The sequence below is a fragment of the Poecilia latipinna genome, unplaced genomic scaffold (assembly GCF_001443285.1).
Source record: "Poecilia latipinna isolate Pla-1442-1.1 unplaced genomic scaffold, P_latipinna-1.0 Scaffold197, whole genome shotgun sequence".
NCBI lineage: Eukaryota > Metazoa > Chordata > Actinopteri > Cyprinodontiformes > Poeciliidae > Poecilia > Poecilia latipinna.
Window position 1 is genome coordinate 568,191 of NW_015112813.1, and position 13,797 is coordinate 581,987.

The 13,797-nt window shown below is 43.0% G+C and overlaps 1 protein-coding gene across 7 annotated transcripts in view; it reads left to right on the plus strand.

Annotated features, from left to right (window-relative positions):
* ppargc1a (peroxisome proliferator-activated receptor gamma, coactivator 1 alpha) overlaps positions 1-13,797 on the plus strand; it is a 377,178-nt gene that overhangs the window by 323,989 nt on the left and 39,392 nt on the right. For 2 of the 7 annotated variants that reach the window (XM_015031007.1, XM_015031009.1), the window contains exons 1-2: positions 6,404-6,665; positions 8,937-9,116. In XM_015031007.1, coding sequence (XP_014886493.1) covers positions 6,618-6,665; positions 8,937-9,116 — 228 coding nt within the window. In that variant the 5' untranslated portion in view covers positions 6,404-6,617. Of the gene's footprint in view, positions 1-6,403; positions 6,666-6,742; positions 7,105-8,936; positions 9,117-13,797 lie in introns of those variants that run through there. The other 5 variants (XM_015031010.1, XM_015031013.1, XM_015031005.1 and 2 more) reach the window with 4 other exon arrangements.

Genomic DNA, 13,797 nt, shown 5'->3' on the forward strand with positions numbered 1-13,797 from the left:
CTGTGTGTGTGTGTGTGTGTGTGTGTGTGTGTGTGTGTGTGTGCGTGTGTGTGTGTGTGTATGTGTGTGTGTGTGTCTGTGTGTGTGTGCGTGTGTGTATGGGTGTGTGTGTGTGTGTGTCTGTGTGTGTGTGTGTGTGTGTGTGTGTGTGTGTGTGTGTGTGCGTGTGTGTGTGTGTGTATGTGTGTGTGTGTGTGTGTGTGTGTGTGTGTGTGTGTGTGTGTGGGTGTGTGCGTGTGCGTGTGTGTGTCACCCAAACCCTCATGGCCCATAAATTTTAATATTCCTTGTGAGTGCTATACCCAGGCAAAACAAGAAGTCTCTCAGAAGCCCCTCCCCAGAGCGCATGTTTAGCTCTGCCAGGTTCCCAAAGACATATGTGCACGCACATCCCCCCCCCCCCCCCTCTTTCCAGCACCACTTTTCACATGCATTTTCCATGAATTGCTGGTGATCTTAAACAAGCCCTAATAACAGTCCCTCCAACACCCAGCCCAGGGGGGGGGACACTACAGTTCGCTTCACCGGGTGATATTTTTCGACTGTATCTGAGGAGGGCCAAACACATTTACCTCAGCTCTACCAAAACAGAACTGGAGCTCGGGAAAGGAGAGGGTGTTCCTGTGTTGCACCCTCAGGCCTCTTTTTCCTTTTTTTTTTTTTTTCCTTGTGTTTACCAGTCACCACATGAGGCTGATGCTATTTTAAATTGCAAGTCTCTGCCATGGCTAACTGGCCCTAGCCTCTTCATGCCATTTGCCTTAATAATGTGGGCCGGACTCTCTGTGGGGAAAGCAGCCGCCATCCCGAGAGCGGCTAAATGACACAGTGGAGTTCATTGATGGAAAGGATTACACGCTTTTGCACGAAGGGCGGCAAAGCGATGTCTTCTCTGAAGGGCACAACAAAGAGAGAAGATGTGAAATCCTCAAGGAGGGAGAACTCACCGGCTCACTGTATGCAAACCACAAGCATTTGCCTGGATTGTAGAAGTCGCTTATCTCCGATGGGTCTGCAGTCGAGCAAAACCTCATGTGCCTAAATATTTTTAGATTTTTATTATATTTTTCTGATTTTTTTTTTTTTTTTTTTAGATAAACACAAATAAAAACCTGAAAAGTGTTGCATGGAATTGGATTCAGCCTCCCTAGATCATTACTTTGTTCAATTACTGATGCTGGGCTGTGTTCAAATCGGTTTATTATATTTTATATTTAGAGATTTAATCTTTGCCCTCCTTTTTGCAAAATAGCTCGAGTCCAGTCAAACTGAACACAGGAAGTTATGTTGAGCCGTTTTAGCTTCGGACTTTGACAGGGCCATTCTAGCACACAATGCTAAGCTCTTCCAATGTTTAGGGTTATCTGGTCTTTAGCTTCTCTATGCTTTCTGAAGACGAGTATCAGCGCAGCATAAAGCTGCCACCACCATGTTTTAATGGTGAGGATGGTGTTACTTTTACCACATTTAGCGTCTAATAACCAGAGCCCCATTTTCAACATAGAGGCAGCGCCGCCTGCATGGCTTGTTGCAAGCTATTGGTATGACCTCTAATGGCTTTCTTTCAACAATAATTTTCTTCTTCCCTCTATTATATAAAGGTTTTTTTTTTGTGCAGTGCATGGCTAATAGTTTTCTCCCACCTAAACTGTGAATCTCTACAGTTCAACTCCTTCTTTAATTAATGCTCTCTGCACACACTGTGCCAGTCTAAGTGGATGTCTTGGCAGGCTGCATTTGAGGACATTGTTTTATGACCCAGCCCCGCTTCAAACTTTTTCACAACCTCATCATTGACCTGGTTTGCTCCTCTTTCTTCGTGATGCTGTTTGCTCACTCATTTTTCTCCCACAGACCTGTGAGTTTGATACCAGACTACATTACACACCGGAGGACTCTGTTTACCAGTAATGTGATTTCTGAAGGGAAATAATTGGGCTGGAGTTTACAACACTTGCACACACACAAACGCACACACACATGCCACACATTTTCATTTGCAGAAAATCTTCCAAAACTATGCTCTGATTCACAAGAACGTATGGGAAAGTTCAATGGAAGTGGGAGGGGAGGGGGCGGAAACTCCACAAACTTGCGACACCATCCGACCCCGGCTCTAAAACTGCTTACTTGCACAGTGTGCCCATTTCTACTTCCTGGAGCTAGTCCTGTATGGCATTACATCCTGTGCTACGGCCGAGTCTGAGACCACTGTGAAATGCAACCACTTCCTCCACTGTACCCTAGCAGGGCGAAAACAATATGACATATCAAGTGGAAAAATGACCCATGCGCCAAAGATCTGAAAGCACGTCAAACGGGCTGCCCGGACAACGAAGCATAAGCTGTCCTATTAAAGTCCTGAAGGATACGTGGATAAATGCGGCGCTCTGCTTTACCTCTGCCCTCAATTAATTCTCATGAATCCAGCCACCGTGTATTAAAATGGCCAGATGCTAGGATGGATTCTGTTGGGAGCAATGACATGCAACAAAGTGATATGAATCACCGCCCCCCCCACATGCGGAGCGCAGCAGCAGCTCGCTCTCTGAGGGCCGGCGACACACTTAACAGCGAAAGGCAAAAAGCAAGACGCCGTTTCCCAAGAATGGATGGAGTGTCAAAACAGACGCCCCGTTTGGCTCCGAAATGACAACAGAGATCGATGCAAATTTGGCTCTTTTAATAGATATGTTAATATCAGATTCAATAAGACCAGAGATGCAAATGGGAAGCTCCGTGCCACGAGTCAGGCCACACTGAATATTCAAACAGAGATAATTATCTGTGGATTAGCCCCATTTTGGCTCGGAGGACTCCACTTGTCAACCAAACTCTCTTTAGAAACGGTTTAATCATCGAGAGCTTTACGAGGCCCTGTAAATGTCGGCACTCGCGACCCCGACAGTTGTCATATCGCTTTATTTTCGAGTTTAGAGGCGTTTTACAATTTGTCAGTGTCTCTTTTAATTTATTAACTCTCTAATGTGTCTGTTTGAGCTGTGCTTTGGAGGTGACGTGAGACAGTTTGCAACATACAGAGGTCTAGAGAGGGGGGGATGGAAGAGTTTGAGCCGCCCTAAAGGAAGGCAACGTGCTATACGAGCAAATTTTCACACTGTCCCATAGATTCACCCTCATGGAGAGGAGACATCTAAACAAGCGGTTAAATGCAATGGTTGTGTGAAATCGAGACCTGAGGCTGATTTTCTTTGCGGGGAGAATGGATCGAACTGGTCCTGAAACTTGCGGCGCTTTGTGAGCTCTGTACTCTGCATGTTGAGCCTCGTTTCTGACGTTCCTTTTTCTACATTTTTTTTCACGACACAACCATAATATTCATTGTTTGTTTTTGGGGTTTTTTTATTGGGACTTTAAGGGACTTTCATAATTTCGAAGTAGGTTTTGATCTGCGTAGAAGAGGATTATTCAGAGAGGCAGCCAAGAAAAGCTGCAAATATCCACAAATCAGGTGGGAGAATCCATCACACAGAGGATAATAGCTCATGTTTTCAGTTCGCCCCGCAAGTCACACACAGTACACAGGACGACATGCATCATCTTGAAAAGACCATCCCCATTGTGATGCATGGTGGTGGCATAATCATGCAGAAGGGGATGCTTCTGTTCAGCCAATGGGAAGATCAGGAGCTGCAGAAAATCTGGGGATACAGCAACTCTCAACAAACAGTCTGACGTCAGAGTATTATTCTAAAAAACATTAATAAGAACCGCACACCAGTAAAACACACCATTAAAACAAAAGCATTTCAAAGCCTGCGCTTTCTTCAGGCCGTAGATCGCCACCTCTCTCCTGCTCCCCTTCCTTTCCATAAAAAAACAAATAAATGGTTCCTGTATCTTCAAATTTCTGCCTCTGAATACGTGAAAAGGTACCCTGGAGCAGGAAAGTGTTTTCAGTGGGGAAACAGAAGCTCGTTCAAAAGAGGGAATCATAGCATGCTATCTATCTTTAGCTTCTGTTGTCTTAATTGGTATGAAGAGGACAATCAGATATGCAGTAAAACTGTGACTTACATGCCGCTTTAGGAGACAGATATATCATTTATGAGCATAAACTTGGTGCCAAGTCCCCCCCCCACCACCGCTCCTCCCACCGCTCCTCCCTTTTTTTACCCCCCACCATGTCTGTCATCAAAATGCTGCCATAAAGTCTCCCTTTCTGGCTGCTTTACCTGCATTCATGCTGCACTTACAGAAGGAGAATTGCTAACAGCGTTTTTCATCAAAGATTAACCTCAACATAGAGTTATTTAGTGCTTTTTCTCTGCTGCAGTCACAAAGCAACCTACCATGATGCGCCGTGTGATGCCCATGTCACTCCTATATTGCTATCTTTGCAACCCTGGTCCATCTGGACTCTGTGAGGTCACTGCACACGCCACCTGCTCCGATCAGAGCTTTTTTCCTTTTTCTTTTGCTTCGGTTTCTGGGTGGCATATCTCTGGGCACTGGGCAGATGTATAGATTTAATGCTACAAATGTCCATAAACTGTAACACCCTTACCTCACACTGTCTGGCTCTTCGCGCGAGCCGAACAATTTACATTTCCAGTCGCACAACCTTTTTTATGGGCTTCTGTGCAATTTAGTGTTTAATGAGACTTACTGTATGTGGTTCACCAATTTAGGGAGACAATTGCTCTTTCGCATGCTCAGGTGGACTTAATAGGCTTACAAGAGTAAAAATTGGATTGGGGTTCGCATAGTCCTCGGAGTGAGTCTCTTATTACGGGAATGTATTGTTTGAATATAGCTTGGGTGTTTTATGAAAAACGTAGTCCAAACAGAAACAATGACAGTCATTATTATTATTTTTTTTTTAAAAGCCCTATTGGTTTGAAAACTCATTGCTTTGTTATTGAATTGCTCAGAAAAACAAAAAACAAAAAGAGCCTTAAATGGCACAAATGCAGCAGCGAAGATTGAATCCGTCGTACCAGCTGTATACCTGTCAGTCCGCTCCCTAACAGAAAACCACCTCTGTTTAAGATATCCACAAAGCTTCTGTTTTTATTCACTCTGGTGGTGGTGTTGCCTATACAACATCCCGTTGACAGTATATACAAGGCCCACACTGCCACCTGTCCTTTTGTTTCATAGTCTCGATGTAGAAAAGGAAATCTTGCCTAAAAACAGATTTATCTGATTCTGTTCTCCCCGCCCCAAACATTGGTATTTATATTTAAAGGGATGGCTGGAGGTAATTAGGACATAATTCAGAGAAGAAAAACTCCTCCTCTAGATTAAAGAAGAGGAATTTTCTGAATTTAAGACCAGTTGTTTTAAATTCATAAATTAAAAGAAGATTAAAAAGAGGGGGGGAGGAGTGGTTTATGTATATTATTGACTTCTGTGGGTAACTATAAGTATCTTATCTGCAGTGGTTGGATTTCAGCTAATACCCTCAGCCAATAGGGTTTCACCACAATGTTAAAATTGAAAACAAACAAACAAACAAAAAAACGTGAAATTAGTTTTTGGTGCTCTTTGTTAAAAAAAAACTGATGAAACGATAAACATGAAAACAAAACCCCTATCTAAATACTCTTGGTGCCAAGATTAAACTTCTGCTGCTTTTGTCAGTTTAATTTAAGAAAACTAAAATGAAAACCTGAAACTTTGCCATCAATAAAGGACAGATTCAAGAGTCCATTTCATGCACATATGTTACTCAGGCGTTTAAAAAAAAGAAACGTCATGGCAACGTTGAAGTGGTCGACTTTTGCAATTGTTGATGTTTTATGGAGTTTAAGTTTGATCTCATGACCAGTATCCAGTTATTTCTAGGAAACCTTTCTAGATATTTGAAGTAAGCCAAAAATATCTAAAAAGTCTTACGTTTGAAACGGATTTGAACTTTAGTGACGGTGGCTGCAGCATGCTGTGGGGATGATTCTTTCTTTAGTCATCCCCACAGCATGCCGCTGCCACTACCGCACAGCAACACAACTAGTCTACCTCTTAATAATTGATATAATAACTCTGAAAATAGCAGGCTAAGACAATAGATATATAGTAATAAATAAAAGTCAATAAACAATTGGTTTGGTAATATTTTAGTTGATTTATTACTTTTTCAGCTTGTTGATTTACACTGTTATAAAACCTCCATGATAATGCCACCACTGTTTAATTCCTTTAAAAACACATAAGTAATGTATTATTATTATTATTATTATTATTATTATTATTATTATTATTTATGTTCTGACATAGGATTTAACGTCAAAGAGATCATGATCTGGTTTTCCGGTGGACATTTTTTGCAGTGCACCAGTGGGATTTTACTATGTTGCGCTGCCAGACTCCGCCCGCTCGCCGCGCGTCACCGGCGAGTGGAGTGGAGTGGACGCGGAGTCACTCCCCTGCCTACTTTTAATAGCTTTGTCATGTGATGGAAAGCAGTTGTAAGACAGGTGCCCTCGGTTCATTCTCGGCGAGGGGCAGCAGTTGCCTGTGCGAGAGCGAGTGGGAAGCGTGTGTGGATTTCGTTTTTTTTTTTTACTTGATTTTATTTTTTCTTCTTCTTTTTTTTTTTTTTTTTTTTTGCCTTTTTGGGTTTTGTTTTTCGGAGCGTCATTCAGTGATTCTGGATGGCGTGGGACAGGTGTAACCAGGACTCGGTGTGGACAGAATTAGAGGTGAGGGCATCTTAAAAAAAAAAAAAAAAAAAAAAAAAAATCCTCCTTTCACATCCTTCTAGCCCTCCGGAGGGTTTTTTTCCCCCCCCACCTGGAACGATGGACAAGTCTCTCCTCCTCCTCCTCCTCTTCCTCTTCCAGTGGTGCCGGTGTAGCGCGCGCGTCTGGACGCGGCGGTTGAGGATGCAAGGGATTTACAGCGAGGGAATATATGGCATGCGGAGTGTTGCTTTCCACCTCAGTTAAACATGTAGAGGCTGTCAGGCGCGCTCGAAGGGTCTCTTTATTTTTTCCAGGATCATCGCTTTTACCTCCTTGCAGGATCTGCGCTTGCAAAACTGACGGAGAGTCTCTTTCCAGCCGCGGACGGAACGCGCTCTGGGTGCAAAGAGAAGGGGGGCTTATTCATGCCGAAATGACTGAAATGTCTCAGAGTCAGGTATTTGTCGTTTGACAGATGAAATCCACTGGCGGTGATAATCTCACGATGTGCCTCGCAGTTGGGATAGTTTTGTTTTTGAAGGTTTTTTTTTTCTTTCTTTCTTCCAGAGAAGCAACGCGATCTGGCAGGAGCATCGTTTTTAACGACAACATCCAGAGTCGATGATTTTATACTTAATCCTATTTCTTTTGCCTTTTTATTTCAGCGCTCTTTATTCTCATTTTTCGCCTAGCAAATGATAAAAGATACTTATTCATCATTTTTACTTAAGCTGGCATCTGACTGCTTGATTTGAATTTTTTATTTTTTTTATTTTTAATTTCGACCAAAGCTGCATCCTAGCTTCTAATTTATATTACTGTTATGGGCTTTAAGATTTAATATAAGGTGGGGCGGGGGGGGGGGTAGGGCGCGACAGCACTTTAGTTCAGGTATGCTTCAAGAGAGTTTCTGATTTGGACTGCGACAGTGTGCAGGCTTCTTTAAAAACTTCATTTCCATCGATTCTGTGCGATGTGTCCACCTTAAAAGCTTGTTCTCCAAACAAGAGGGCTGCCTGCTTCCTCTAATAATCATCCGAGCAGGTGTTTTCATGCGCGGTGCGTGCGTAAAAATCCGCTGGAGCGCCGTGGTGCATCCTGATCGCCTGGCTGGCGGCGCTATTTCATTAGTTTACCAAGACGTGCGTGAGATAATTCAAGTACAGGACGTCCACTCTCTGAATATCTGAACAGTTTGCTTTTTTTACCGCCGCCCCCCTTTTTTTCTTTTCTTTCTTTTTTTGCTGGCTGGATCACGTAAAGGTGATGAGAGGTGGTGGCGCAGTGAATCTGTTACACCTCTCTGTTGCATTTTGCACCATGACAGTCGTCTGATCACAGTCGCGACTGTTGGCAAATTCCAGTGGAAATACGAACTGTGACACCGAGATCTGGACGGGTTTTCCTACTTGGCACAGCATCCCTCCCCGTCTCAGCTTTTGCTCCTGATCCGAACCCGACTCCCTCTCTGCAGGGGACAAACACCCATTACGGCTTTGCCTGAGGATGTCTATCGTGCATTTCTCGTAACCCCTCCCTGTGGCGTTCATAAACGCCTAATGTGTGTTTAGCTAAGTAATAAACATCCATGGCCGCAGCAAGATCACTTTTTTTCCCTCCCCCAAAGGTTTGGATTTCCATTTCAGGGTGCCAAAACAATCCCTTCGAGTATAGGATGCTAAGTTCTTTAAAGTCTTCCTCGCAAAGATTTAAATCAATGTTTATTTTTCTGTGATAAAAGAGCCAGCCTCCTGTTTGTTTCGCTCACCGAGACCCCCGTCCTGCTCCAGTCTGCAGCCAGGGCGAGACTTGATGATTTGTACACCGAGGAAGCAGGAACAGCTGCTATAAAAGTATACACATTGGCTAGATTACATAAAAGGGGCTGGTGAATAACAAAATGTCAACAGGCAGCATTTAGTAGCCGGGAGGCCATGGCCTCTCCGGTGTACGCAGTGTACTGGAGGTGGAGAGAAGCTAAATGGAAACAGGTTGCAGACTCCTGAAAAAAAAAAAAAAAAAAACTAAACACAGCACTGTCGTAGCAGGTCTGTTAATAACAAATGGAGTAATTGTGAGAAAAGTTATTGATTAATTATGGCTTCGCAGAGCACCTGAAAGAGACGGATCCAAGGGGAGTGGTGAATAATACAAATTCCAGTGGGATAAGTTGTTTATGTAGAATATTTTATACTATGCGTTTGAAGTTGATTCTTAGAGTGCAGGTGTTGGAAGACTTTTTTTTTTTCTATCTCCCTAAACATCTTTGTTGTTTCTGTTTTTCTCTAGTGTGCTGCCTTGGTTGGTGAAGACCAGCCCCTCTGCCCAGACCTTCCTGAACTTGACCTCTCAGAGCTGGATGTCAGCGACTTGGATGCCGACAGCTTCCTGGGTGGCCTTAAATGGTACAGCGACCAATCGGAGATCATTTCCTCTCAGTATGGGAATGAAGCGTCTAATCTTTTTGAGGTAAATTGACCTTACAGACCTGTTTCAGGCCAGCTTATTGTTTGGGGGTGGAAACGATGCATCGTGCTGAAGAGACGAGCCGTTACATAATGTCTTCAAGATCCTTAGATGTTTGTAATATTTTGAGGAAAACAAAGAATCCATTTTCTCACAAATCCTAAACTGTTGTTAGTAATTTGTAAGCAGTGCAGATTTGACAGGTATTATTATTATACTTTCAGTTTTATTCCTGCATTAACCCCCAGTTAATGCAGGATGGTAGTAAAAATAGTTTAGCTTAAAAAGTTTTAAAGGAGCTCTTTTTGATGCAGAATGATCCAGTTCCAGTGTGATCAGTTTAAGTATTTTTGATTTTGAACTAAAAATGATGAAATGCCATCTAGAATCTTTAAATCCTGAGCAGGAGCCATTTAGATTGGAGCTAAGAAGCAGATGCTAACTTTAGCATCTGGTCATGATTAGCAAAAATCCCCAAAATCTCCACAAAAATGATTTTCAGATGGCGGAGGCTTCTTAGACACTTTTGTAACTGAAATGTAAATGTCGACCAGCAATCATTATTAATGGACTCTCGTCAATACAACATAGCAACCGAAGGAGTATTCAAAGAAGATGCTAACTTTACCATCATTAGCTAACTGTTAGCCAGCTCAATAATTTTCACGATATTTACATACTGTCCAGAACTTTTTTTTTTCCTTCTTCTTCTGAGTGCCAAAAATATTGCCACAAATACAAAGCTTGTAGACACAGTAAAAATTTAAGCTATTCTGTGCTTGGCCGAAGTCCACAAATCCTCCCCGTATTCCCAGCTAATATCATGGGATTTAGAGACCACAGCCTCCGACAAGAAAGCTGAAATCTGCGATATGTGACACCCTCTCCAAAAAATGCCTGCTGTTTCAAACACCAAATATACCCTAATATGTTTTAATATGCAGTGGAAGCAATCTAAGCAACATTATTGCTTAAGTTAACATGTACAGACTTCCGTGGTTTTGCTCTTCTGAGTAGGCCTACAGCCAAATAATGTCAGGAAAAACGAATGGTGCTCCTTGATTTGCAAGCGCCAGCCAATAGCGTGCCATATAGCATTGCGCCCAGGTGTTCGATGGTCCCAGCTACATTTTCTCAACATTAATGAAAAAAATGAGTGAATTGGTGACATTTTCACAAATAATTTGAAGCTAGCTTCCACAGAAACAACCAAAATAATATGAATATGCAGATGCTGAATGATAAATATTCATATTATTTCTGCGTCTGTGTCAGACGCTTCTTTGATTCTTTTTTAGTTTTTTTTTTTTTTAGTTATGCCTGCTTAACCCGATGATACAGTTGTACTAGTCGATTCTGTCAGTTTAACAGGGCCTGCCAAGGACTACTCTTTAAAGGAGAACTGTCGCTTTGTTAGTTGCTAACTGTTAATGAGCTGCAAAACTCTGAGAGGAATGCAAAATATAAATTTAAAAATAGCTTTTTCCCAAGCTCTGATAGCTTCTTGGATTCTTTTGTAACTGAGTGATACCGGCCAGCTTGACAAGAAGTGTTTTTTTTTTTTGTTTTTTTTTTTTAATGCTGACAGTTTTTAGATATTAGAGTCCCAATATGAAGCAATATGAAGTCAACCCTAAAAGCTTCAACTTTACATCCAGGGATAAAAACACTAGCTTGCACACATTTCATTAGAAAAAGTCACATTCTGACAGCAACTAGATAACATGAGACAGACGTCACTTTAATGAGAAATATTTGGTCACTTCTGAATCATTTTACTCGTCAGAAGTGTCTGTGGCCACACTCTGCTTTATGGCAGCGTGAAGCGTATTTGTACTTGCAGCACGATGGAATAACCCCCCCGACCCCAACAGAACAGTTTATCATATTCTTGAATGCAGCCCAAACAAATTGTTCATCTGTTACTAGTTTACAAACACAATTTTACATTGGAGTACAAAAGATAAGGAAGAAGAAGATAAGGCCCAGGAGGACCTTTGTCCTCTAGTTTGGCTCCTGGCCGCGACGGTAGGCTCCTTTATCAAATTCCTGCATTTATTTCACCTAGCAATGCGGCACAGATCTGAGAAAACGTGTCCGTAGTAAACGGTGGACATAGGAATGGGGAGTATTGCAAAATACTTCTCAAAGGTTGGATTGTAAAACTTTAATCTTTGCCCTCCCCCCTCCGCTTTCTCTCATTCTGGCTCTCTTGCTGTTCTTGCCCGGTGGCAAGCAAAAGTCCACAGAGGGTGATGATCTGGCCAGGGCCATAAAGCCATCAGTCTTGGGGACTGAGTTGTAGTCCCCAGTTCATTATAAACCTTTATCAGTGCCAGAGATAGACAAGAAAGGCTGAGATTGGATGCTTTAGCCTCGCCTCAGGAGGAAAAACCCTGTGTGAGGAGCCAGTGCATGTGCGCACCTATGGCCCTGTCATGTGGTCACGTTTCCAGGGTCTCTGTTGTGCGTTTTGTCTTTGTGTGAATGTGCGCGCGTGTCCTCGGTGGTCTTGCAGGCAGCAGTTGATAACAGACTAAATTCTTTCCATGTTTGGCTCTATTTATCACCTTGCATTCTTTAGCTGTAGACTACCCCAAACAGGGGAGGTGGGGGGGGGGGGTCTTAAGTACTAGCTAGTGTGGCCGTGGCTCCTCTGTAGTCTGTAGAGTGATATGGCTAGCAGCCACCGAGTGGCTCTGGGGATGGATAAAAATACCAATGAGAGAGTATACATGTGCCTGCGTGAGTATGTGTGTCATTTTTACACACAGTGGAATTTTGCATGATGAGAGAAACTTGGGATGAGAGGCTGAATCATGTGCACGTTTGTGCACACTGTAGCGTACCTCAGCGCGTGGGATTTTTGCCCCATGTAAACCGGGCAAATTGCATTGATACGTTTCACACCCTCAGCAGTCCAGAAAACAAGAACCTGTGTTTTTGTGTCACAAGCACATTTTATGCCTTTTGTCAGGTTTGTACCAGATCACCGAGTGACGTGTGGTTATGAAATTGTAGAAAAACGGTACATGAACCATTTTATTTTCAGCCACCTTTGATCTGATTTCTCAAATTAAAATTTAGTGCAGCCAACTGGCTTAAGAAGTCATCGAACTGGGGTGTAAGAGAGAGAGAGAGAGAGAAAGTTTTGGAGAAATATACGAAGCAGGGTCGACTTGTCTGTAAAAGACTTGAGACGGAGGTTCACCAATCAGCAGGACAACTCTGAACATGCAGCCAGAGGAACAACGGAGCGGTTTGTGGCGTGGTTTAAAAAGTTCTGCACACAGACACTCTCCATCCATTCTAATTGATCTATTTTGATTTTTTTTAAAAAGAAAATACCAAAAATTCTGTTTTTAGAGGGGCAGAGATGTATCCCAAAGGACAGATGGTGGCTCTACAAAGTATTAACTCAGGGGGTTGAGTACTAACACCAAATGCTACTTTGTTGTGGTTTATCACATGCAGTCTCCATAAAAGGCAAAACCTGTTTTTGGTCGTACCATGACACAATGTAAATAAGTTCAAGGGATATTGTGAAAATAGGTTGCAAGTCAATTAATACATTTCCCTGACCTTTTTTTTTTTTTCCCCCTGCATATTTGGAGAGTTACAAGTCACCATAGGAAGCTTTGAGTTCATCATACAGCAGGGCCGGCTAATCCTATTTAATCTGACAGAGGAAAGTTTGCTACTTGGCAGGAATCAGAGAGCTGGGACAGCAGCTGCACTTCCTGCGCCTCCTCCACGTTGGCCTCTGCACGGAGGAGAGAAACACGCAAAGAAAAGTTGAAGATTTAGAGAAAGTGTTAATAAATGCTCATATTGCAGAAAGAACTGCAAGAGGGGTCCTTTGCTTCACTTGCATCCCGTCTCTGCCTCTCTTGCGTGCGCCGTAGCGTTCCAGCAGGTAGCAGATTATCAGGGCTGTTTTGGAGCAACATGTGTAAAAGGTGGGGGCCGCCCCCCCACCGGCCCCCCCCCCCCCCTCTGTTAAATATCCCCATCAAAACAATCTGCTCCTTGGATGTGTGAACCTGCATTCACCGGTTCAGTTAGTCAGTTGTTGAAATGATTTGCAGCTTTGAGGGAAAGACAAACACCTGCTGTTTTCTATGGCACCTGGGTATTTGATTCAGCGCAAGGTTTGATGCGGCGTTGTAGTAAATGAGTAAAGAAGAAGGTTTGAAAAGTTAGAACCAGACACACACACACACACACAAAATGTAAACGGAGCAATGGAAATTTTCTGCAACCTTTTTTTTTTTTTTTTTAATCCACTGAAGAGTGGCTTCATCAATGTTTCTATCTGTGTACATGTGCGGTTGTGTTCTGAAAGCAGCGTGTGTCCTCAGATCACAAGCTGTCCTCTGGCTGGCCTTTTGCTTCATTCCCTGCTATCGTCCCAACTGTCCCCAACACAAAATATGGGGAGCGATATGCCACACCCCTGCCTTTTAACACACGCACACACACAGCGGCTATCGCTCTCGGCCCCGGCATATTTGACACCTCTTCAAAATGAGCCGACCGCGAAAGTCCACCGGTCTATTTCTGACTGCAGTTGTTAAGGGGCTAGCCAGTCCAACAAGTTCCCCGTGTACTGCCAAAGATAACAGTACCAGAAGTGTGACCCGACGTCTTTTTGAACCACAGGTCACTACTTGGGTTTCGTTTC